General features: G+C 33.3%; 3 protein-coding genes across 3 annotated transcripts; 2 read left to right on the top strand and 1 right to left on the bottom strand.

Moving 5' to 3' along the window:
* Positions 1-547: 547 nt before the first annotated feature.
* Positions 548-8,341, top strand: LOC146157663 (uncharacterized). Its single transcript, XM_083388290.1, has 10 exons — positions 548-638; positions 1,191-1,289; positions 2,254-2,412; positions 3,044-3,159; positions 3,891-4,089; positions 4,570-4,749; positions 5,355-5,471; positions 5,829-5,890; positions 6,979-7,192; positions 8,262-8,341. The coding sequence occupies exons 1-10, from the start codon at positions 548-550 to the stop codon at positions 8,339-8,341; spliced, it is 1,317 nt and encodes a 438-aa protein (XP_083244416.1).
* A 2,015-nt stretch (positions 8,342-10,356) lies between these two features.
* LOC146157662 (cytochrome c oxidase subunit 6B1-like) lies at positions 10,357-10,863 on the top strand. The gene has a single exon (XM_083387591.1). It carries the CDS (start codon positions 10,473-10,475, stop codon positions 10,728-10,730), a length of 258 nt encoding a protein of 85 aa, XP_083243717.1. The 5' UTR covers positions 10,357-10,472; the 3' UTR covers positions 10,731-10,863.
* A 1,859-nt stretch (positions 10,864-12,722) lies between these two features.
* LOC146157661 (uncharacterized) lies at positions 12,723-25,799 on the bottom strand. The gene is made up of 13 exons (XM_083388289.1): positions 25,414-25,799; positions 24,693-24,763; positions 24,309-24,362; positions 23,677-23,750; positions 23,345-23,435; positions 22,231-22,376; positions 20,767-20,909; positions 19,051-19,138; positions 18,592-18,715; positions 17,917-18,068; positions 16,577-16,731; positions 15,560-15,977; positions 12,723-14,938 (listed from the first exon to the last, which is right to left on the bottom strand). Exons 1-13 carry the CDS (start codon positions 25,740-25,742, stop codon positions 13,895-13,897), a joined length of 2,889 nt encoding a protein of 962 aa, XP_083244415.1. The 5' UTR covers positions 25,743-25,799; the 3' UTR covers positions 12,723-13,894.
* Between the last annotated feature and the right edge of the window lie 1,342 nt (positions 25,800-27,141).

The raw sequence follows: 27,141 nt of genomic DNA, 5'->3' as shown, positions 1-27,141 counted from the left end.
TCCGCTGTTGAATGGATACCACAAACATGATAAAGTATATAAGGGGCGCCTGAGCATACCTTCAGCATAGACCGCAAAAACTCAAAGTTCTACAAGAAACAGCAGCGAAGTACAAAGAAGCGATGATCAAGATTTTTCTCGCGGCGATATTAGGCTCGGCACTTCTGGCTGGTGAGCGAAAAAAAGCTTTGATAAACTTCGTTGAGAAATCTAATTAACTCTTAAGTATAAAACTAAAAGTTTAATCATATTTGAGTTACGCTGTCTCTAATGTTTATTTTTTTAGGTTTTTGAAAAGATGGAATCTATCTATTCATATAACTTTTTAACACTTTAAAAAATTTTTATTTTAAACTATTCATATAAGTTCTTTTCTTAACCTTTAAACGCCTTGTGAATTTTTTATTACATATAAGCAAAAGTGTGCCTGCTAGTTTCTTTATGAGTGTGTGTAAAAATGTTTGTGAGTGCGTTCTGGCATTCGCTCTCTTAACGTAAGGTGGCGTAATATTATATGACGTAACGAAACGTGACGTAACGAAACGTAATGTTTTGTAACGCAGACGCGTGTTTGGATTCTTCGGGTGGCTTCTACGGGAAAGACGGCGACTGTAAACATTACTACAGGTGCTCTTCTGGTGAGAAACATTTTCGGTTTGTTGGATTGTTTTGCAGGTTAAAGGGATTTACAGTTAGTGAAGTGAAACACCTTGAATATGTTTAAGTTTAGCATAAAATTAGAGCGTATTTTTGTACAAACTCGGGGTGCAATAACTTATTCAAGTGTCATTTGGTTGGAAACTTTAAAATGTATAAACAATTTATTAGAGGCATATACCGGTACTGTATGATATCCGCATTAACAATCTTTCCGGCTACTGCGTACATTATCAGTTTAGTTGAATAACTCCTTTACTAACCATGTAGTAAATAAATTGCAGTATCGCGTATAGGATAGCATCACAAAAATCAAATGAAAAACAAAGTGTTGATCAATAAACTGACAAAAGCTAAATAAAGGTCAAGACTTAACCTAAGCTATACGTTGTAAAAAACATATTAGTACTATCAGTAAAACAAACAGTTGTCAGTTTAAAACAGTTGTAAAAATTCACCCAAATAATTTAAACTTGCAAACTAATAATAAATAAATAAAATATTAAATTAAAATCTTACCTTTAAACCTGCAGGTATGGAATACGAGTATCCCTGTCCAGACGGAAAAGCTTTTGACCCAACTATTGGAGGTTGCAATCTTCAGGAAAATGTTCCTGGATGTAATGTAGAAGGTGAGAATCTATGCAAAGTAGAATAAACACTTTTACTTAAGGGGTAGGAACATTATGGTAAAGTGTGGGATTAGCTCGACATTATAGCCTATAATTAAAACTATTTATTTGAGTAACAGTACAAATTCCACTGGAAATTGCCTTTCAAAAGTATAAAGAAATGATGCGAATTGTTAAAATGCTAGGAGCAAGTTTTTTTACGGTTATAATAAAACTTAATTTTAGTTGAAAGAGAGTGGCCCAAATAATAGATAAAAGATTCATTCTTTTATTAGCAAACGTTTCGGCAATTTCTTTTGCCATCATCAGTGCAGTAAGTGAGACTAAGATAAAAACAAGTCACTATATAGACGCTCGGGCGTTTTAGAACGTTATATAAACAGAAAAGGAAGTCGCAAAGTAACGGAGATAAGAATTTTTTTATCTATTATTTGGGCCACTCTCTTTCTACTGAGATAATCAACAGATCCGTGTTTAGTGTTCCTACTTAATTTTAATTGTGGTAAACGGCGAACATTTGTGGTAAACATCATCAAATGTTTTGACAATGTTAAAAGTAGAAATAAAAGTTCGTTAATTTACAATATAAAGATTGTAGACGTTCAAAATAAATTTTAAAATAAAAAAGAAACAATAACCGCAGTAGTTCCCAAACTTTTATTATGTTGTTTGGGAGGATACCACAAAATTTCCAAGGATGACGTCACAAGGTTACGTCATAACGCGACGTCATAAACAAGATTCATTTTTAAAAACGCAGAGTTCTAAACTCGTGTGCAAAATGTCGACAAAGGCCATTCTAGTCGAAAAAAATGTTTTTTTTAGTTAAATTTGAAAAAAACGCTTTGAAATAATTAACTGAATCTTTAACCAATTTAAAAATATTAACAAAATTATTTTTTCGTTTTTCCCCGTACCACAATTCGTAAATTAAAACCAAATAGTACAATTTTTTGATTTCCAGTTGGAAATTACATTGGTTTCGTGGTTGATGATACTGGGTCCATGCATAACGAGATGGTGGCCGTGAAAGAATGGATGAAAAACTGCGTGAATCAATCATATGACACTTGTGAAGTACCACTCACGGGAGGGTGGGTGCTCACGTCGTTTAATGATCCAGGTGAGTCGCCCATATGATCAATTCGTGTGTATGTCACAAGATTAAATAACAGTAATCGCTCACTTGAGTTTTACACTGAAAGATGGCATGAGCTATTGCTGAAACGTCTGTAAATTGCGAAATGTCGATTTATCGAATGTTTTGACTTTGAAAGTTTTATTAAAATTACTAAAAAAACGTGAATTTTGTTCCAAAGTAATCGCTCAGTTAAGAGATAAATTCTCAAACCTCTTTCATAAGTGTGCCGAAATACAATCATACCACAGTTTAAAGTCGAATATAAACAGATTAAAACGTATTTTTTTTCATGAGACTGTCGCATGGTCATTTTGTGAGTGTATCACGCGATTAATCACCACTCATCGTTCATGATTAAACAAACATAACAAGAGTTAAAAGTCGAGTATAACCAACGTTAAAGTAAAATATCAAACTGAATTTTCGTGAGCGAGTCATATGATTATTTCGTGAGTAAATCATATGATAATTATAACAAACCTCCTAATAATTATGAAATAAAACAAATAGACAACGATTTTTAATCGGATATATCTCGTGTTGGCGTAAAATGATTTCGTGAGCGTATCATGTGATAGTTTCGTGAGTAATCACACGCGTGATATTCTCACAGATGAAGGCACAACGTTTGGTCCTACAACAAACCTTAACGACCTGATAGAAGCAATCGACGGTTTAGTTGCGAATGGTGGAGGAGATTGCCCTGAACTGGCTTTCACTGGAATAACGGTAAGTTTTAATAAAGTTTAAATCACTGTATTCAAGTAGAACTTTTTAACTTCATAATAAAAAAGTAGTTAAAAAAAGTACTTTTAAACATTGTAAGAATATTAAAGCTGAGTAGGTATAGAATTTAAACGTTTCGAATAACTCTTTGTTCATTTTCTAAAGAGTTATTTTAAACGTTTAAATGCTATCTACTTCTGTATGGGCTTTGATATTCTTACTGCGTCAAACTTCAACCTCAAACCATTATGATCCAAACTTTCAAACATTTTTTCCTGCTTTAAACTTAGGAATTAGGTTATCCTACACAGGGTTGTGTTTTTTGTAAAGTTTTCGGTCAACGACGTAGTTTAACTTTATTATCGGTAAAATTGTTTGGACAGGATTTTTTTTTTACTTCACGACCGAAATAAATTCGATCTTGGATTTTAATGGATAATTATGACCAGACCAATGTTGCTATAAACTAGTTGCGCAAATATTTTCCTGCTCGTTTTATCCTTAATTAAATGCATTTGATGAGTTTGTTTTAGTAGTCATTAACTGGGTTTATTGCGGTCTACAAAGACAAGTGGGTACTAAAAAGTTTTCTTTGAATACAGAACAAATTTAAGTCAGAAATTGTGGAAAAGTTTAATTGAGAATCGAGCTCATTACTGAACTTTAACCTAATCCCAGAAAACTTGGCAGAGAAATCGCGAAACTTAACAATTGTGTTATTATTACGCCATCAGAACTTTGCTGAAGCGATCCCCGAAGGCGCTGCTTCGTGCAAGGCGTTCTTCTTCAGTGACGCAACAGCCAAAGACGCGTCATCAATCACCTTGGCAAGACAAGCACTTCTCGCTAAAGGTGATTGGATTAACAAACCTTACGAGTTAAAGGAAGACCAGTGGCGGCCACATATTCAGACGACTGCAGTTGGCCAGAGTTGTAGTGACTCAAGAATGAAATAAATATGCATTTAAGCGAAATTTACTTGACTTAAATGAAAATAACCTGACTTGAGTTAGGTCAAAATGACTTGACTAGACCTACAAATTACTTTACTTACATATTGGTTCCACCAGTTCTAATAGTTTAACGTTTAATTTTTATACTCGGAATTGACTTGCTCTAATTTCGACTTGACTGGGACTTGACTTGTTATTTAATTAAAAACGACTTGACTTGGATTAACTGGCACCAAAGCATTTGTTCCAATCAACTCTTTAAGATTTAAAACAACATTTCAAATTTTAATACAATTCCAATCATACATCCATGGATCCTAAGTCAACTTACCCCCATGGACCTCATTTTGGGGAACCCTAAAATTGATGGTAGGCGGCACGGAAGAGTTGAGAACTGCTAGTATAGGCTAACCTAAAGAAAATAGACCAACCTGGAAATTTAACCTTGTCCCTCCCACAGGTTGCACTTTTGTCCCGATCCTGACCGGATGTTGCGGACCTTGTGAGGATCCTTGCCTCTCTCTTCTCCCTGAGTATTGCTCCTCTATGGTGGTGGATGACACCTTTACCAGCTTGCTCTCCAGGAGGAAGAGAAGTGAAAGAAGAAGGCGAAGAAGAGAAACTGGTGGGTCACGCTTGGGTGGGTTTATGTGGGTCACGCTTGGGTGGGTTTAGATGAAGAGAGTGAAAGAGGCTGGATGAATAGAATGTCCGTAGATTAGTAACCCAAGTATCAACCTTAATTCTTCACTGAGTCCATCTGAAAGAAGTGGAGACACATGTGGTTACGCTTGGGTGGATTAGGTGGTTTAGTGAGTAACATTGTTATAATGACTTACTTAAGACCACTTAATACACAGTTCTAAAATGACTTGACTTGACTTTAGTAATTTTCGCAAATTAATTGATTATATTTTTAGGTGCTTTAATTAAATACATTCCACCATAATTGGGTAATTTACGATTATTAATTAAAAAATCTCAGCCGACTGTTTGTTTTTTGTGCGAAATATTTCTCAGAATGAAACGGATTACCTTGTAGTTGTGGACTAAATATTACTGATATTTAATTTATTACAGCTGTTTTTCATCCAGAGTTGTTAACAGGTTGTGCCTACACTGGCATTAACCTTATGTCTCACCCAGGTCCAAAATACCTGAGACTATATTTGCAGCTGTTTTTCATCCAGAATCGATAATAATTGTACTTAGTACTAGCAGTTATAAACCTTATGTCTCACCCAGGTCCAGCTGAAAGGTTGTATTACGACTTGGCTCATAAGACCGGGGGAACGATCTTCTTAACTGACAAGTCTTCCTCGGACGATTTCCTGGAATTCCTTGAAGATAAAGTGACCATAGGTGATTATAGATTCACAAATGTCAGTAAACGCAAAAAATAGTGGCTTGAAAATAACTACAAAGCCAAAAAGGTCGAGTAAATCGACATTATCTTGATAAACACTTTTCAAAACGCACTTGTATTATCAGGTAAAGTGTAAGGATTGGACCTATTTTGCTTTGGTATATATTTTCAAGCTACTTTACAGATCCCCAGTGTACCCAAGAAAAGTAATTTAAATGTTGGCAAATTGTTAATTAGGTATTTTATTTGTAAATGTTCCGTGGTACATATGCTACGAAAAATTGACCTACGCCTTTTTTATCCAAACTGAAATGATGTTTTGGCAGGTTATTGTATTTTTTTTTGTTTGGCAGGTTATTGCCCAACTACGAACATCTCAGGACCGCCACCACTAGGTTACGCTAACGAGCACGATGTAAGTAGAAATCAAACTTGAAGATGTTAATGTAACTTTTTATGCTTGGTGAATTGTTTTACCACCAAAAGAAATTAAATCAAGGGCGCTGCTTGCGACACAACATGGGTGACATTCTGCTAATCAGACCTACAAGCAATACATCACTCAAGACCATGTCGTTTAAAACTCTCATTGTTGTGCCCTACAGTTAACTAAAATCACTGCAGTAACTAGATAGATATTCCAATATAGTCACAACTTAACCTGAATGAACAAACCAGGGCTGCCGATTCGTTAATTCGAAACATTTAAGGCCACAAACTATATATTGTAAAAGTAGAACAGCATGTGTTGGAATATTTTCCAACCATGTGTTGCGGGTGGATAAGTTATATGACACCCCCAATGGGTGGGTTTGCTGCACATCCACCCTGTTTAACTTACGTTAATGGGGGAAATACTGTATTGTGAAGTCGGAGCCGGACTTGGTAATCCGTCAACGGGCTTAAATCGTTTTCGGGAATTGATTTCATTTTCTAGCCTCGATTCTGGGACTCCAAGACAGATTTTCATTGTATCAAACCGACAGAATCGGCCAAACACAAGCGACATACTTTACCCATAAACTTGCTCGTTTTGTTTCAGTGCAACCTGAACAGTTTAGCGTGGGTAAATGTTTTGCGTTTTCCAGTACTTTAGTTAACTTATGACGAATCTGCGTGTAATCTAGCCCGCCTGTTTTTATTTTTTTATTTCGGTTAATAGACACATATTTGGCCCTGTGGCTTAAACCAGTGGTTCTCAACCTTTTACTGCTTGCGCTTAGAAATAATAAATAGATTGCGGCACCCCTATACGATTTTTCTGTAGACAATTCACTAGAATGTCACAATAAACAAAACTGGAACGACACACATCAACTCTGTACACTGTAGGAACTTTTAATTGGATTTATTCCACTCTAATCTTACATAAAAAGTTGTAAGAGTTGAGCGAAAATCAGATTCTTAAAGATTCTCAAATATCTCTCGTCACACTTGGGCATTAGAAATGGCACCCCGGTTGAGAACCACTACGATTACGTCACATTGTTTTATTCCTTTCAGTGCGCCCTGAAGGGTTCGTGTTGGGACAGCAGCGTCGGTAAATGTTATTGCATGAGCGAGACCGGACCTTGCCCGATGGACCCCATAGACTCGGTGGTTGAGGCTCCAGAATGCCCCCCTGACCTTGCCCACGGATTCTACCCGGACCCAGAAAGTTGTACACGTTATTACGAGTGCGCCAGTGGAAGGAGATGGAACAGACCCTGTGCGCCAGGTAATAAATGATTGTGGGGTTCTTTAAAGTAGACAGGTGCTTAGCAGTTATAGCAGTGGTTCTTCAACTTTTTTACCGCGGATCCTTGAATTTTTTTTTGTCTTGCGTGGACCACGGCAGGGAGTTAAATTTCAAAAAAGATGTCATAAATTGACGTCACAATAAACATAGACTTCATAAATCTGTTGATTTCGCAATCAAAAGATTTATGAAGTCTATTTGTAAAAAAACAGATTTATGAATTCGCAAACCACAAGGGGTTCATGGACCCCACTTTAAGAACCCCTGAGTTAAGGGTGGATCCAGGGGTAACGTGCACCCCCTTCCAAGATGTCTTTTCTAATTTACAACATTCGGTAAAGCCCAAAAAGGTTAACAACCTAACATAGATTAACGATGTTACTATGTTCGTTTTTAAAACTGTGTTAACCCTGTTAAATTAAGGCCGTATTAATACGTAAAATATTTTTTGTCTCAGCGTGAATCTGGAGTATGTTTCTGGTATTCTTAGCCCATTTAATATTATTGCTAAAGGCGATGTGCGTCTTATCGCAACTACAAAAAGACTAAAACAAACTAAACAATTTAAAAACTTTTTTACGCTTAGCGCGAAGTCATGATATTTGCGAAATGTAAGTAAGCAGTGGACTTTGATGACCTAATGCTCCCTGGAAACTCGCTTCCAACCACAAAAAACGAATTCCATCTTAAACCTAAAACTTTAGCAAAATACACGAAACGTAGTGTTCCGGTAACTAAGATTACTTTTTATGACGTCACGTTGCTACGAACTTTTGACGTCATGTTTACAAGTAAGATGGTTGCGTTAAAATATGACGTAACTTTGACGTTATCGCTTTTCATACCCCTATAAGTTTGCGCTTTCTGTTGGTAAAATTTACCCTTGTTTTAACAAAGATGTTGACTTGTCAATTTTGCATTTAAAAACTATTCAGAAGCGTTAAAAGTTTCTTTAATTAAACGAAAGTGTGCTTGTGCAATCGTGCGAGAACGTAAGTTGTTACGTCACACTGACTTGTTTTGATTCAAATTTTTCTCATTATTCCAGGAACTGTGTTCGATCCTGATCTTGGGATCTGCAACCATGCTTACAACACTAGACCTCCATGTGGAACAAAGGTCGTCTAACTGGCTAATTGGTCCAACATTGTCCTGCTGTTTTAAGCAATCGATCTGTAATGTTTAATTTTGCGCTAATGTAAATAAACTTTTCAGTAGAAAGAGAGTGCCCCAAATAATAGATAAAAGATTCATTATTTTATTAGCAAACGTTTCGGCAATTTCTTTTGCCATCATCAGTGCAGTAAGTTAGACTAAGATACCGCTTCCTTCTGTTGGAGTCGCTGCTTATACAGCAGCACAAGCCCGCTCTCAATGTTGACACGGTCTCAGTCCCCCTGTATTTGTTTAATACTTAAATGGTATATTCGCGCAATTCCATCGTCGTGTTCATATTTTATTTTTAATTTATTACTAATTCCCTCTTACGTGTATCTGTTGCTTCCCATTGACCTCATTGTCTTATCTTTGCCCCACTTTCGCCTTACGGATGTAATTTTTCGTTGCAGTTCTTATCACCGTTACTTCGCGACTTCCTTTTTCTGTTTATATAACGTTCTAAAACGCCCGAGCGTCTATATAGTGACTCGTTTTTATCTTAGCCTCACTTACTGCACTGATGATGGCAAAATAAATTGCCGAAACGTTTGCTAATAAAAGAATGAATCTTTTATCTATTATTTGGGCCACTCTCTTTCTACTGAAGATAATCAACAGATCCGTGTTTAGTGTTCCTAAATAAACTTTGCTAAATGTTTTCAAAAATTGAGTGAAAGTATTGTCCAGCCTAGTATTTCTCCAACTATGGGTCGCGACCCAAAATTGGGTCCAAGTTTGATTTAGTTCAATCGCCAACCGCAGTTGATGGCAAGCTATCTCTAAATTTAAAACGATTATACTTACGGTAGTTGTATTTTGTGTGTTTCCTACTTAAAGTTTGGGTCCCCGCGAAAAAAAGGTTGAGAAACACTGGTCTAGCCAAAATACTATAAACACATAAACAGTGACCAAGAGCCACATTTTTTACTGGGCTTAGACACTAGACAGCAAAGATCCAGCCTTTATACATTTTGGGCAGAAATGAGCAGTGTTGTAAACAAGTTATTTTGGAATGACCTAAGTCCCAGTCAAGTCATTCGTGAAATAACGTCAAGTCTTTTTTTTTTAAATAGCAAGTCAAGTGCCAGTTAAGTCTTTATTACAGCAAGCGAGTCATCTACAAGTCAAACCACTTAATATAATAATAAAACGATAAACCATTAAAATCGGTAAACTCGTCCGATTATAAGCAATAATTCAACTCAAAAATAACAAAAAAAACAACATAAAGCAATCGATAATCGTTTTATGTGCAAAACTTGCGATAAGTAGCTCAATTTTAAACCATATCGTTTGACTCAACAACGTAGGACCAAGTCAAGTCATTTCTTTAAAAGACTTTTAAGTCAAGTCAATTCATTTGAGAACAGTGAGACTTAAGTCATTACAACACTTAAAATGAGTATCACTTTCCCGCCTATTTACACACATAGGCCTGCCTTTGCTCAGCTATATTTGTCATAAATGTTGCGAACTAACGCAAAAGTGTTTGACTTTCTAAATAAATGTCATAACGCTATCAACGTTTCTGAACTTTAATAATCGTGACTCTACAGAAAGAATAGGGATAAGTGGGTGGATCCTGTAATTCGTTTAGAGGGCATGGTAATGACATGACGCCATAAAATTTGTCAATGGCCTGCTATGCCGAAACAATCTTAAAACAAATATTGCAAAGCAAAACGTGTTTCGCGCGATCCGAGAAAAAAGATGCATTAGAGTACCGTGGTTAAAATAGGCAAAAAACACCATCCTTTCTTGTTGTACACTTAGGTTTCCTCGGCTAGATTTTTTTAATTCACTTTCCAACATGTTAAGTAGGCTACATTAATCGTTAAACGTAACAAGACCGAAATTGTCATTTTGTAAAAATAATACTAAAAATCCATTAAAATATTGACTAATTAATTTATTTGTTTTAACAATTAACAATAATATTAAGCGACAACTAGCGCAATTTACGCGACACGCGACACTACCGACGCGACACAAATCGTTTTCACCTTGGTTTTTATTTATTTTGGGAAGTCACAAAAAACTTATTTTTCTCCAAGAAGTTGGAAAGCTTACCTTTCAGTTTTGAACTTGGAGAGGTTTAAAAATGGCGACCATCGAAGAAAGGATCAAGTATTTCCGAACAACTCCGTTCGATCCGCGATTCCCTCAAACCAACCAGTCGCGTCATTGCTTCCAAGATTACTTGGATTTTCATCGATGTGAGAAGGTTATGAGCGAAAAGGGGAAAGATGTTTACCCCTGTCAGTGGTTCAAGCTCTGCTACGAGTCTCTCTGCCCCAACGAATGGAAGGAACGCTTCGATGGATGGAGAGAGGAAGGCAGATTTCCAGCTAAAATTTAAACTTTGTTTTTATCATCTGCATTTCACTTAAAATACTTGGAACGTTTTGATTTTGCTGTTACGAAACAAAAAATAAAGTTTATTGTAAAGTGGTCAAAATCTCTTGAATGAAATATAGTATTTAAATACAATGGCATGTTTCATGTGTGCAGAAATTTGAGATCTTAGCCCTTGATAAATGAAAATACATTACACAAACCAGACAATAACACAGAAATGTGGCGCTGGTCTATAAGAATCCTACCACTTTTTTACAGTAACAAAACGAGTTGTCACAATTGAAATTGCAAGAAGAAATAAATAAGGTAAAAATTTTACCCAAAAGCTAAATCGCACCCTAACCCAAATAATGTTAGCAATATAAACCCTAGACAAAAATGTGGTAGGATTGTAGACGGCGCCAAAAACGTTGATGGGCTTACTGTACCAAAGGGTAAAAACTTGTTGTGCGAGGAAAACATTTGAGCATTGCCTGACTAAAATGAAATTACTGCAAGAATTTGCACAGCTCTAAATAAATTACTACCATAAGTGTAAGCACCCACTGTTCACGACTGAATGCAGCTAACAACTTGGGATTTGGGATAAAAAATATGGAAATGCTAGGTCATATATACGCCCTGCAAAATATAAACTTCCAGTCTGAACTATACATATAGCAAAGGTTCTTAAATGCTTTATTCTTTGCATATAAAATATTTTTACTAGCACCACCAAAACAACTAACGCCATATCTAAACAATGTGCAGTGTTTTTAAACTTTTTCAAAACAGTTAAAGCTATGGAATGATATAAAAAAATAGCAAAGTAGCATTGTGGTAGTGTATTAGTTTCTTGCAATAACAAAGGATTAATTGGCAATTTATTTTTTACACCCATAAAGAAGTTTTGTGACTAATGATTTAAAAAATGAAAAACGTCTAAAATGAATCCAGTAACACTTTCTTAAAGCATTGGTCAAGGTTGGTTGTATATATAGTTATATACACCTACCATATTTTCATCGCTAAAAAATACAATGCAATGTAAGTTTAGCTTTTAAGAACTTATAACCTCTTTGAGGTAATTTATAAACATGTTCAAGAGAAAACCAAGGACAAATCTTCCGTGAAGATGGCATATGGTAGGCCTATAATTGAACCATATGTACAAAAATATTTAAAAAATTAACTTAAAACTTAGGTGCAACCATTTAAAAATTGTCAAACTATCATATTATTAAAATTATACCTCTACTTGGCTCTATGGAATGATCTTTTCTCTGTGGTAAGGCATGTCAAACAATTTCTCTCAGTCAGTACAAGTTAAGTGCCAAACAGAAGTAGGTAACATTTTGAGCACTACCAATTTATTTTATAGATATTTAAAATGTTCACAAAATGCTATTTCCTTCTGTATGGGCTTTGATATTCCTACTACGCCTAACTACAACCTCAACCATTATGCTGCAAAACAAAGCAGAAATACTGTTTGAAATAAACACAAAGAAAAATGATTCAGACTTACTAAAATGAATTTAGGTAGAAAAAGATTGCACATTCACAGATATTAACATGTTTTTTGAGGTTTTGCTTGGAAAGCCACTAATAAATTTCAAGACTGCAACTAATTCACCTATATCTGGAAAGCAGGCAGCACTATTTAATGACAAATTGTGGTGTAATTTGGAAGCTAAGAACTTCTATCTGATATGATAAAGAACTGGTATGCCAAAGCTTTCAACATTACAAAACAATTTGTCATTAAACAGTGCTACCTGGTTTGTGGCTTTAAAACTAGAGAAATGCAGCTACAAAAAAAATGTTTTTTTGAAGTTAGTGAAAATAACTATGGTTGGGTAGATTGGTCTCCAAAAACAATTTAAAAACGTTGTCATTATAAATGTTTTAGAAAAATTACAAGTTAACTTTAATCTCCTCCCAAGTTGGTGAGCTTGTTCCAAAACTTCTCTTTTAACATTAGTAATTTATGTTACAAAACAGCTTACTTGAAATGGAAATATATTTCACATTGAATTAAATGTTCAACATATGGGGTGAAAAATCAAAATGGTGACAACACAAAGGATTACAACAACAAAAGAAATGAGAACAGTACTGCAAATAACTGAAGAATTACAACATAATATGACAACAAATAACAGTAATGGCACGGATGGCAATATTGTATTCTTTAAACATAAGATCCAAAAAAACACAATATTCAAGGACCTATATCACAGAATTACTAATAATATAACTTTCCTTAGTTTTGACAAAAGTTTTTAATACACTAAAGGAATATCCAGGGTAATAAAATATAATGGGATTGCTCGTAATCATAAAGTGTACAATCATTTTATATGACACTGACACCAATTACACTCTAAAACAGTGAGTCCAGAAACTATTCTTATCAACATAAGAGTTTGTGGACTCAAGTAATAGGAATGATATATTGGTTGTTCTGACAATGTAGCAAGAAATCTGAAAGCGATTTATTTATGGACACGCCTGGAATACGACTCTAGCTTTGAATGCATCAATCCTGACATTTGTACAGATAGTAATTAAACAAAAAATTCAAGTCGTTGCACTAAAAAATACTGCTCTAAATGAGAATTTTAAGCAACAACTGTTTTATTTGGACTAATTATATTTTTCCTACTTTATAAATACCCCATAAAAATTGGAGAAGATTTCACAGTTGAAATACATACACAGCAATGTTTAACCTTGGTTGTCAGTTGCAGGCTTACAAAATGGCTTGTTTTGGCAAACATACGCTCCTAATGCCACCAAAATAATAGCATAGCAAAAAAATTAAGTAATCAACAGTGAAAGAATTGCACCACGGAACTTAAGTTCAATACACGATTTAAAAACTTGTGAGTATTTGGTAAAAAAAAACCTTACATAAGAAGAATTGTCAGAAATATGGTTAAAATGTGCACCATAAAAAGTTAAAACACACAACATTTTTAGTGTCCTATTAAAATATTACATAAAGTGTATTTAAAATGAAAAACGAGGATAATAGAAATTCAAAAATAAAATATGTGTTTTTTGACTTAAAATTTATTTTTTTATTATAGAAAACACATTTTTTATACACAATAAGAACAATATCTCGATACTTTATTAAATAGGCAGTAAAAATACTTTCATGTTAATTGAAGAGTTTGTCTACAGAGCACTTTCAATGGAAATAACTTGTTCATTTTTCGACACAGTAAAACTGAGCGCGCGAGGTACTTTAGTTTTCCTTACACCGGTAGGATTAAGTGAAGTAGCAAGATTGCACAGTGAGGCGCTGTAGTCTCGAGCAGCACAAGTATGGAGAGAAAGCTTATTCTCTTTAATTGGTCTGAGAGTTTGAGCGTGGATTAAATGTCCCGGTGTTGCTGAATCACTTCTTTTAGCACATCGCGGAAATGTTCCACTTTTAAGCGGAATCGCATCAAGGTTTGTTTCAGACATCGCATGAAATGCAGAATCATCGCTGTTTAACCTTTTACGATGAGTCGTTGGGGGCATATTCACCCCCTGATAAACATTACTTTGGGGGTAATACCCAGTTGCAAGGGGTGATGTAGGAAGTAGCCTTTTAGCCGCCATTTCCTGTTTTGCAAAAGGTGAAGTTTTTGACGATGTTGGTAAGGTTCTTCCATAAAGCTGGGATTTGCTAGGTATTGCTTCGCTTGATGATAACAACTTTGCGCGACTTTTGCGATCGAAAAGTTCCTCTGTTGGTGATTTGAGAGGTTTCACAGGTGATGTTGGGTTCAGGTTCAACTTTAGGATTTCTTGTTCGATATTCCTTTTTTGTTTTTTCAACATTTCAACATGGATTTTATTAATTTCTCTTTCATTTATTCTAATGTCTCTGTAATCTTCGAATTGCGGGTTTGTAGTTAATTTCGCATCGCCGCTGCTTTCAGCGAAATGTTCATTTTCCCTTGAAACTGGGATCGGTTGACTCACAATCTTGGTTTCGTGATGCAACGAATAACATGAGCAGTAAGCCGATGTTTGCTCCAGCTCAATTGAAGCATTCTGTGATCTCTTGGCAGGTTTAGATAAAAGCATCCCAGCACTTTGCTTGACAGGCGAAGGTTGTTTCGTTGTTGTATCCACTTCGAAATGCTCGCTGTGCCAAGACTCTACCGTGAGGTTTTCGCTGCCGTGGACACTTCTTTCAATTCCTTGATAGCTTGCAATGTGCTGGGTCTGCGAAAATATTTCAAGTTTGACATCAATAACTATGCAATTTGTAACATGTTATTAGTATTGCAATTCCATTTTTTGTAATTTGAAGGTAGGAAACTGTTCATAAACTCCATAAATCACACAATACAATGTAATCAGAAATTAAATTAACTGCTGAAATGTAATAACTATATGCAGGTTTATATATGCCTGCAATTATTTAAGTACTAAAAAAACTTTTAACGGGTTGCTGTTGAAATTAGTTTAATATGTCAAAAAATATAGCGACATAACGTGTTTAAGTACAGCTGCAGTAATAGTACAACAATTGTTTTACCATTAACACAAAGGCAATGTTTGAATTTACAAGTAATAATAAATTTAATTCTGCAATGTTTGATATGCAGATATTTGAAATTAAACTTTTTTAACTGATTTTTCCTACACAGAATTAATATGACTTAATATTTAAAATGTTAATACTACATTGCGTTTAGTTGAATAATAAATAATCATTACTTCAGTACGTTAGTAGAAGTTCAATAGATTTTTAATTTTACTTTAAACCATAACTGTGTTTTAATATTTAAAAAGCCAAATAAACTATTTTAGAGTCAGACTTAAAAAAATATTTTTACAAACCTCTACCATTTCTTTTGTTGACTCAGCATCCTCGTTATTATTAGCTGACTCACCCCTTCCATACCATCCGATAGTGGGATGTAAGAAGGCGTAATAAACCAACATAAAGAACATGCCAAGCAAAAACACAGCTGGGATAAGAATCACAATCACAAGTGCAATATCCCCAGGCACACCAGAGAGGTAGGGAGATGGTGTGGTTGAATTAAGAAGGTTAACGCTCTGTCCCGTCAAAGTTTCGATGATGTTGCTGCCTCCGTGCCGAAACTTGAGCCAGATCAGGGCGATTGCGCAATTCTCGAACAACATTACGAAATAGTACAAGATCATGCGAGTTTTGTTCTCGGTGGTTCCGTTCTCGGTGGTTCCGTTCTCGGTGGTTCCGTTCACGTTGATGTAGGCAAAGTTGTGGCAGAAACTAAAAAAATGGATAAATCTGAGTTGTTGTCATTAACAGAATCTTGAAACCCAACAGAACAGGCCGGCGTTAAAGTTGTAAATTTTTATATTTTAATACACTCTACTATTTATTTGTAAAAACTACTAATGGTGCCATTACTCTGCAAAATGTATATTTGAGTTCTATTTAGGTAAAACAACTTCATAGCAAACTTACCATTTTCCAATTAGTAAAACGGAAACAATTAAGATGACTTTTTGACATGTTTTATCACAAAAAAAACAATTTAAAAAATTTATTTACTTATAAGGAAAATCAACTAGTTTCTGAAATATTCCTAAATACAATTTATTTTAAACCTTTCACACATAATGGTTACCTCAATTGCTACTAAACAAACACCAAAAATGACTTTATTTTTACAATATTTATAAAGCAATAAAAGCCACAGTACGCTTCAAGTGACTAATCTCACCCAATAATAGCATCGTAAATATATTTTAAATATTTCTCACATAATTATGTTTAATTACTCCTAAACAAACATCAAAAACAGACTTGATTTTTTAAAATAAATATTTGTCTAAAGCAATAAAAGTCACAAAACACTGACTCACCCGATAACGGCATCGTAAATATATTCCTTGGGTTTTGACGAACAGAAGTTGGTTCCTTGCCAAGCGATCCACAAAGTCATCGCAAACCAGTGGAGGAGAAAAAGACCAATCCACGCCCAAATATGGACGTTAAGGAGAAGGGCCAATGCTGACACCTACATCGAAATATTACTCTGAATAAAATGTCTGGAAAGCAGTAAAACCGACCTAAGCCAGTGTTTCTTAACATAAAAGATAAATTGTGATGCTATTTGATTTGGTTCAGCTCCTGAATTTAGTAGTTTTGTGTGATTAGATTTATAGAGATCAATACAGAGCAAGATTTCTCCTAAATTTCAAGAAAATGTGGAATTGATAGAAGGCATGACAATACAGGAACGCCACTCTTCTGTTTAGTTCACTTTAGGCTTTCAAAAGTTCAGTGGAAAGATTTTGAAGCTTCGCTATTATATTTATGCTGAATTTTGGGTCGTTGCGAAAAAAGGTCGAAAAACAGTGATTAGGTGATAACACAAAAACCAGAACTAAATAAAAACTAAACCTTAAACGTCATTAAATTGAAAATAATTTAAAACTAATAATTTTATAACAAAATTTAATATAATTCTTTAGCATATGCAATAATTAGAATTTTTAAAAAGCAATAAAATATAATCTATATAATGAAGAACAGTTTGTGGTTTTATACATTTTTTTTACCAAAATGATACTCATATTAACACCCCAATGCTTGTAATAAGAATGCCATATAACAGTTTGACAATGTCAATAGCAAAACATGTCCGTAAATAATTTTACATGGCAATACATGTAAAGCACATGTTAACACCACAACACTAAAGCTAAATATATTGCGACATTTTTATCATAATATTAAACTCTTTGTATTTAAATGATTAAGTTTTATTTAGATTTTTGTTACTTAACTAGAAACACTAATGTGTTAAATCAAAATCAATATGCATGTACAATGTACATTGTACAAAATCTAAGATAATGTCTAGTAAACCAAATGTGCATCTGTTTGTGTTAAATGCATTGAAATAATTGGGACTTTAAAACAACTCAAAGCCACATTACACAAGATTAGCATTTAGGTAATTTATTAAACCCGATGCAGTTGTATGTTTAATAACTTTGCACATCAGTGACCAAGTTTTTTAAGTTAAAAAGACTGACTACTATTTTTTTAAGCCATTTAAAATAGCTTACACATTAAAGAGGTGAATGCAAACTTTAGAAGACTTCTAAAGTAATTTAAGACCAGGTTGGTTCTTCAAGAAACACCATAAAAAACACATGTGACCACAAAATATAGAAACTTGTTTGAAACAACCTACCCTTGATAATATAGTGAAGGACCTGTACAACACAAGGCATATGCTGGCTGGTATTGAAAGCTGCTTTTTGTTTTTCTGTGAAGCTCTCATGGAACGTTGAAAACTTAGAAATGCTGTCGATAAACCACCCCACGATGCTAGGCAGGATATTACTGAAAAAATAACAATTCGGGTTCCAGCATAATGTAACATTAAATCAAGATGATGTCGATCTACTCGACCTTTTTGGCTTTGCAATTTATTATAAAGCAACTTTAAAGTTTGCATGGAAAAACATCTACTTTTGTGCTAAAGATGATTTTAAAAGTTGTTTATTTATTTATTTTCTGCTTTTTTTAATACTGCTGAAGTTCTTAATAAACCAAAAGTTGTTACCGCAGTTTTGTTGGAAATTCAACATTTTTTATCTTACAACATCAGGTTAATTAACAAATTTAAAATATGGTAAAATGTTGGTTTTCTATATTAATTAGCTGACTTTTGTATAATTGATTTCACCCAGAACTGTTGTAAAGAAATAAAAAAAAATCTTTTTTTTTGCATCTTTTAACTAGGCTTAAAATCTTAATTAAGCTTAAAATAAAAAAAAGCGTAATACAATTAGGTTTTTATCAGAATATGTTCCTCAGCCAACTAGACTCTATTTTCATAAAGTATTTAAAAATATTAACCAACCAGTAATGAATGGAGCTTGCATAGTTGTTAGCATAATGTAGAACTGTAGCACAAGTTGTGGGGCAGCCTCAAGAAACGAATCAAACAAACGTAAAAAACTCACGTCGCAATATTCATACTTCCACTGGAAATGCAAAACAACAATATGTTAGAATTGTGTTATGCACAGAAAATTACCATATGTAGTAACAACTCCTTAATTCTTTTTCCTTAATTTGGTAACAATTTGTAAAATTTTTAACAAAGTTGCAATTACAGTGGGTACATATTTCCTTATTTAAGTTTAAAAAACTCCAAAAGAGTGATTTTACCAACTTAAAATCTTACAAAGTTGTACAGCTGATCTACATTAATATTGGTTTTAAAAAACAAAATATTTTTAATCTGAACACTGCATATTTCAATTTTAATATTTGACATCTACAAATACAAAGCACCTCATAGATATTGTCAACTTACCTTTTTAAAATAAAGTTCTTCTTTAACTTGATCCCCACGTTTCTCTTCTCTACGCGATTTAATTCCAAAATATGAGGCGCGCATGTATCTGGAATAAACGTTTTAACAATGTTACTTATATAGTGGTTCAACTAACCGGTCATACAGAAAGTAATACCTGTTTTTATACACCGAAAAATATACTAGTGTTAATTTTAAGAAAAAAAGAAAATTAATTTCTTAGAATTACCAGAAATAAATATTTCACTGAATGATTTATGTTTCGTTCCTTTTTATTGAACCTCCTAAATTTTTAGAATAATAATTATATAGTTTGTTGGAGATTTTAAACAAACAAACTTGTTTAAGCTTTTTTTTGAGGTTTATGATTGTATGCCCTATTACTAAGATAGTTTTTCCTGGGATATTTTCTTTGTTTTTTTGATTTAAAAGTTATTTAAAAAAGTATTCCAAAACCAGCATCACTTGTATCTGTATTTTGTATAATTGTTGCATGCTACATCCTTAAAACCCAATAATAACCTCTTAATTCCCACTCATATTGATTTGCATGTAATGGGCAAAGCAAGAGACATGCAATCAATTTCCCTTTACTAATCAATAATAATTACTGACACAATACAAGGCCTAGACATTTGCAAGAATCTTGGTTATTCTGTAAGTTGTCGAAAGCACACAACGAAAAATTTTTGGAGCAATTTTTTTTTTGCTAGATATTGAAAAAATATTAAAACCCATACTGAAGTAGGAAGCATTTTGTGAACGTTTTAAATAAATCTTAAGATAATGGCTGGAGGATATAGCTAGATGTATAATGAATACTAAAGCTATCAGATGTTGAAAATGAATTAACATTCATTCAAAACGCCCTGTACTTTAAAAATAGCTTTAGAATTTATTTCCTCATGGCCATTAAGTGCTATTGAAGTTTCAAGTGCTTCTTTGGCGAAGTACCAAATGATCAGATGATTGTATGTATTGTGCTTGTTCAAATCGCTGAAAACATACTATGCAATTTTTCGCTTGACTGAACAAATGTTATGTTTGTGGGCATGGTTGAAGTTCAATATGCTTCGTGAAATGACCAAAGTATGAATATTTTTCGACAATAAATGTGAAATAACCAAGCAATATATACATGTTTTAAGTAAAATTAGCCATCAAACAAGTGTTTGGTTGTTGATCATACTGGGTAATAGCCACTAATAATATCATCAAATATATTATTACAAATGGTTGCCAAATTCAAAACTCTAACTCTTTACTGTTACATTGACAAAATATTTTATATGGCATTTTGGTTTTTCTAACAGTAATAGCTTAGATTTATTATTTAGTGTACCCCATTACTCAATAACAAACCTAATACTAAACAATAATATTCTTGCCTTTTTATTGACAGAGACATAGCACAGTTTTTTTAAAAAAACATAAGAAAACAAAAACTAAATTGAGCCAGTATAGTACAAAATTGTTTCCCTAATTATCTATAGAAGTGTTCCTTAAACAAGGGCTCACATAACATATCTTATCATTAGTTGTATACCTAATTTAAAAATATGGAATAAACATTGTACTGTGTTTAAAGTGTTTTTTTAAGTTTTTAGTTAAAGTTCTGCCCTAACTTTTAGTGAAAAAGGGGCTCCCCTCCGTAAAAAAAGGCCACTGATATTCATGCTAGTGTTAATTACCTGGACAGAACAACATGGTTGTTACCTGAACAGGGTTGCAACTTGGAGCACATGCGATACGCTGATGGCAAAGTAGTACAAGCAACCCTTGTTGCGCTCACGACCTTGTTCTTCACGAGCTCGACGTATCTCCGTTTCATCTTCGGCTTCCCACCAAAGCGAAAAAAACTAATAAAAAACATATTTTTAAAGATAAAAAATTGGGTTCAAGAAAAGTCACATTGGACTAAAGATGATTTTAAAAAGTTTTTTAATTTGTTACCACAATTTGGTTGGAAATGTTCAACATTTTTTATCTTACAACATCAAGTTCATCAACAAATTTAAAATAAAATCATTTTCTTTAATTGGCTGACATTTTTATATTGGAAGACAGTTCTATAGAAATCAAAAAATCTTAATGCAAGATGATTTCATCAGTATGTTTATAAATATTTAAGATACACAGCGAACATTTTAAAAACAATTATCAAAAATGTTTTTTTATCAATATATTTAAGAAAAGGCCACTATAAACCACGTGAAAAACAATTATTAATTTAAAATTCATTAGGCTTAAAAAGATTGAATTTCAGTCAAATTTTCTGTTTCACACTTTTAAAGAGAGTTTCATCTTACTTGAGTTTCTAAAAATACCAAAATAATTGATCCCGTATTAAAATGAATTAATTCTCAACTAAGTGGTGTGAAAAAGCCTTGGCTGGGAGCTTAAAAGTTACTTTCCAGGGCATTTTAACGAATGACTTTAATGGATCACAATCGCCAACAGCAATTAGTATCAGAACAACTCAAAAGCCAAGTTGTTAGTTTAAACATATTTATTAATGTTAATTAATAGGCACTAACTGGCCTCCCTGCAAACGATAAATTAAAATAAAAATGTTATGCTACATTTGATATATATATATATATAGAAAAATTATCGTTTTAGATAAGATTTATGTATGATGCATTAAAATTAGATAAATTTTGTTTAAATTAAATATATGCATAGAAAACTGAAAGTTGTTAAAAGCCGTAAAAGTCAAGGATACTTCATATATATACAAAACTGTAAACCAAATGATTTTTTTAACACATCATTTAAATTTTGATGATTTTAATGACATTAAATGTGGTGATACACAAAAAATTACAGCAGGTCAAAAAAAACTTAAAAATCAAATAAACTATGTCTATATACAATGCTCTTCATGTTTTATATTAATTTGATAAACAAATTCTTTTTTTACACAACATTTACATTTTGATTTATTTAAATAATGTTGAGTTTGGTGAAACTAAATGTGTTGTATACACAGAAAACTGAAAGCTGTCAAAACAAGCCCGGACTTGACAGTAGAGACACAATAGTATTGGAAATGGAAAGAGAAACAATACAGTGTAGGCATGCAATGCAATGCTTTCAAGTTACAGGAACATGAATAATTGATGCGTTTGATGCTCAGGCGGGCCGCAAACTCGACAACCACTAATTGTCGTGACTTACTTGTGTTATTAACGACGGCGCTACAATCAGAAGCATTGTAAAACCAAAGTAGAAAATGTTCTCCTTGTAAACGTCGCGGTTTAGATAATAGGAGTAAGCGTTTAAGATGTCTGTGATCACATCGAAGATATACAGCACCGTTGATACTACAAAAAATGATAAATAAATTTCATTTAAAACATAACTATTGAACCTACACTCTTTAACACAACACTTAGTTTGAGTAATATCTATTTTTTAAGTTACAAGTTCATTGCCTTGATCAAGATTACCTGAATAGGTCGTCGAAATGTTTGCACAATTATTAAAAAAAATATTTTTTGGATAAACAATTTTACAAAATTGATACAATGCCTGGTAGCAACAATATATTCTTCCTTTTTCTTAGGACTTTATTTTGTGAATTGGTCATTACGGCCAGTTTTAATTTAATCAAAAGAGCCCCTTTGGTAATTAGATTGTTATCCAGCATTAATTGACTTCAAAAAAGGTAATTTGTATAGGTGGCCGAAACATTGAAACAAGAATAAATATATTTACAGGAGGATTCCTTTAGATTAATATTATGCCTGGTACCAACAGTAAATATATTCAAAGTATGAATTAACATTTTCATTAAGGAAATTTATTTAACTAATTTTTTGCATAGCAGTTCATGGTTCTCTAAAAAAACTACAAGTAAAATATACAAAACAGAGTTTGTTCTATCTATAATTTATGCATGGATGGCAGATGTGCAATTTGCACATGATGGTATATTAGATTACAAATAACATTACATCATTTGGCATTAATATTTAACCAAGGTGCTTTTTCTCTATATCTCAGCTTCCTTTTAACATAAACACTAGTAAACAATGTATGGAAAGTTGAAACAAATTAAAATTTGATATTTTACAAAAAGTAGCTTTAAATCTATATAACATGTCTATTGTTTCAATACTTTGTAAAATTTCACTTACAGCATTCAATTGTGGCTGTAAAAAGGTTTAATGCAGTTGGTTAATGCAGTTGGTTTAATACCAGAAAAGTTTATCATTTATGTTTTCCAACTGTTGCATACCTAGTGGACATATATTGTTTAAAAAAATTTCTCGCCAATCTAAAAACTTACATAAAGCAAAAAATAGGTCAATGGCTGAAAACTTTGTGAAGAGATGTTTCCACTCAAAAAGTGCACAAATTGTCCGACAACATAAATGATCCTAGAGAAATAATGATACACAAAGTTGCAACGTGGGTTAACATTTACAGCAAATCAGTTAAGTGCATTATACGCTACTTAGAAAAGATTATTGGTAATAGGATTACTTAAATTACCCAAACTAGGTTAAATACCTTTAACCCATGCAAATCCTGTTATTGAGTATTAAAGTATGTACCATATACTTTACAGCAGTTATATTACAAATCATTAGAAGCAATATCAGTCAATTAAAGCCAAACCTCGTTAAATTGAGGAGTTTTTACGGCTTCCGAACTTGAAACAAGCGACATTGATTCACATGGCGTTGGTTTCCCTGTTGAGTAAAAGGTAAAGATTATATTGGAAATTAACATTTTTGGTATCAGCGTCACAAAATTTATTATTGTTTTAAAGTCATAAATGTATTCTGGTTTATAAACAGCCCGACATACTGCAATCTGCTAATAGGTAGAAATACAATTTGTGGCTTTAGCCCAGTGCTGATATTATATATTATAAGAACGTTTTAATAGGCCAGCATAAATATTTTACTACCTTCTTTACAAAATTTAATGAAAACAATTATCATTTATATAAATAAACAGTAGGTAAAACATGTTAATCCTTGGATAAAAAATGAGTTTTCTGTCAAGAAAATTTTTGCTTCCAATATCTTACAGGTTACAATTTTTTTCATAAAAATTGATTTACTGTAAACTCATAAAGTTATTTCAAATAAACGATAAAGAATTATCTACTATAGGTTGGTCATTTTTGTCAAAGGCGATCTTGAAACAAGTAAGAAGACATAAGCAGTATATTTTGCGAGTATGTTTATATTTTTTTGTTTTTATTTAAAATTGTTACACAACCCAAAACTCTTAAAACTTACCCGTTCTATCAGATCGATCGGGAATCGCATCGACTTCATCCTGACCAGAAACATCTTAAAACACATTAAAACAAAATTATAAAATTACTAGTTTGTATACACTAACGACAATGAAAAGAACATCATTGATAAAAATTTCTTGTTTATCTTAAGAGGAGCCAGGCAAAGATATATGTTGCAAATGTTTGCTCTCAAAGTGGAAAACAAAACATTATTTTCCATCTCCACAGTAATTCAACGTGATAATTGCTTCCTTCAATAGTTTTATTATTACATTAATCAATTCAATGTATATTTGTCAACTTAGTTGAGTGTTCAAGACCCACTAAGCGACTTAATGTGGTTGTGACAACATCATTAGTTCCACAAAACCTCTTTTCTCACCATCGGCGTCGTCCTTTTCAAATTCTCTTCCTTCCCGAGTTGGAATGGCGAATAATGTGGGAAGGTGGTCACTGAAATAAAATTGTGTACAGTTTGAACACATACAAATATATAAATATGTATTTCATTCAGCAAAAAAGACACCAGTTAGCCCTTCTGAGTTGCTTTTTAACCAACCATTATGACTTAATGTATCATTAGAACAGCAATAGCTATTAGAAGACTAATCAAAAATGTCAATCAATGATGCTTGAAAAATAACTAGTCAGCAGAAAGGTTTAAACTCACAATCTCGGCCATACCGGGACCCAGGGACCTACCAACTGAGCTACACAAGCTCAGAGGGGAGCAAGTCAAGAAGCAACCATAGCACCATTGCCTGCTGCATCTTGTTTGGGAAAGCCTGTGGTGAGGTTTGAACTCACGCCCCGGTCATACCGAACCGTCGCTCTACCAACTAAGCTACATAGGCTCAAAGGGGAGAAAGTCGAGAAACAACCAAACGCCATTGCTTAGAAGCATCTTCACGTTGAAGGGGAACATTAGTGCTTTTAGTTATATCAAACCTACAGGTGCGAGATGTTTTTCAAAAAAATGTTTTTTTAGAACGATAAACTATTTTAATATAGAAGTCAAACAAGTAGAACTGTTTAGCATCTACCATCATTTCATCAGCGTTTTAAGTAGAAAGCATTAACTTTTTAAAATCTAACAAACTTACAGATCGTCAGGAAGTCCAGAGGTATTTTGATGTGCGGAACCAGTTTCATGTTCAGTTTGTATATCAGGGGCAGTAACTTCGACATCTCGTTTGGCATTTTCAGAATCTTCAAATGGAATCAAGGGAGTTTCTTCTGGTGTCGCAACTCGCTGGAAATGATTGTCTTCGTATTGTTGTGTCATAATTGGCATTCCATTGATCATCTCTGGTGCAGATTCAAACGAGGAAATTGACGACAAAGATATTTGTGGCTTTGCCTTCGAATGTTCCGCTTCATTTTTTTGGGAAACATTTCTTAAATCTGTTTCTGCTAAGTTCGAAAGGTTCATTCCTCGAGAATTACAAACATGAAAAAAGTCTAGTACAGCAAACAAAATTTAACCAGCCGCAGTAATTATTCTGATATTTATACAACAAGAAAGCAAATGAAACGCAGAAAAAACGTATTAAAAAACTTGTCTGATAGTTCTTCGGAAAAAATTATAAAATTCACTCCAAAATACCCTAGAAGCTATTTTGGCGTTGGACTGGAATCCTACCATACTTTTTGCGGTAACAAAACGAGTTGTCAAAACTTAATTTGCCAAGAAGAAATAAAATAGTGAAGAATAAATGTAATAATATTACTTGACCCACCCAAGCGCTAACTCACACCTTAACATTAATGATATTAGCAATATAAAGTTATAAACCCTGGGAAAAATTGTGGTAGGATTCTAGAGCAGCAGCAAAATTTGTGGTGAAAACCATATTGAAAAAACTTGTCTGGTGGTTCTGGAAAAAATAACTATAAAATTCCTTTCAAAATACCCTGGGAGCTATTTGTAGCACTTTATTGAACTCAACGGTTGCAATATTTCCTTTGAGGCATGGATTGCAAAACCAAGCAATATTCACTTCCTGAAATATCTGCTCAACAATCGACCTAAAGGTTTAGCAGTTGAGTCATAACGTCTGACTGAGGCTAGACAGTACACTTTAAAGATGAAATAAAAAGACTTAAATTTTATGTACAACAAGGTAATATCTTTTAGAGCGAATTTATAAAATAAAAGGTAATCAATAAATCAACTGTTTTCTAATTTCAGTTTACTAAACATGTTTAGCTTAGTGTTTAAAACTGATATTCCCAAGTAGGACGTCAGTTGTTATAATTACAGCAAAATGAGTTTCTAACTTTAGCGCGTTATTGCTTTACTGAAATTCATATTTTAGTTATTTTACATATTTCATTTACTTAAACTCGGCTATCTTAAATACTTTATTGAACGTGTAAAAGTTAACTTCCTACAAGTTTGAATAGCAAGCGTTTCATAAGTTTAACGGTTTAACAACCTTCAATGATCAAAGTCCAAAAAGAGCCCCTCGTTACAAATACTTAAGCGTCGTAGAAAAACACAATCTCCATATTATTTACACTTTATTTGTTTTGTAAACTTTATCGTAGCTCGTAACTGACGTCTAGCGGAAAAGCAAATTTAACTATTGAGCATAATGGTTTAAGGTTGCAGTTAGACGTAGAATGAACATCAAAGCCCATACAGAAGAAAAAAGCATTTCAAATGTTTCAAATACTTTACACGTTCAAAATGCTACCTACTTCTGTTTGGGCTTTGTTGTTGCTGCTATAAAGTTTTGGTTTAGGTTTATTTGTTAAAGCAATGATATAATCCATCAATGAATTGATCAAACTTAATTTTCTTGCAAATTCCAAATTCACCTGGTTTT

The sequence above is a fragment of the Ascidiella aspersa genome, chromosome 4 (genome assembly GCF_963924565.1).
Source record: "Ascidiella aspersa chromosome 4, kaAscAspe10.2, whole genome shotgun sequence".
In the NCBI taxonomy this organism is placed as follows: Eukaryota; Metazoa; Chordata; class Ascidiacea; order Phlebobranchia; family Ascidiidae; genus Ascidiella; species Ascidiella aspersa.
The sequence above is the reverse complement of the archived record's forward strand: the minus strand, read 5'-3'. Positions and strand labels throughout refer to the sequence as shown.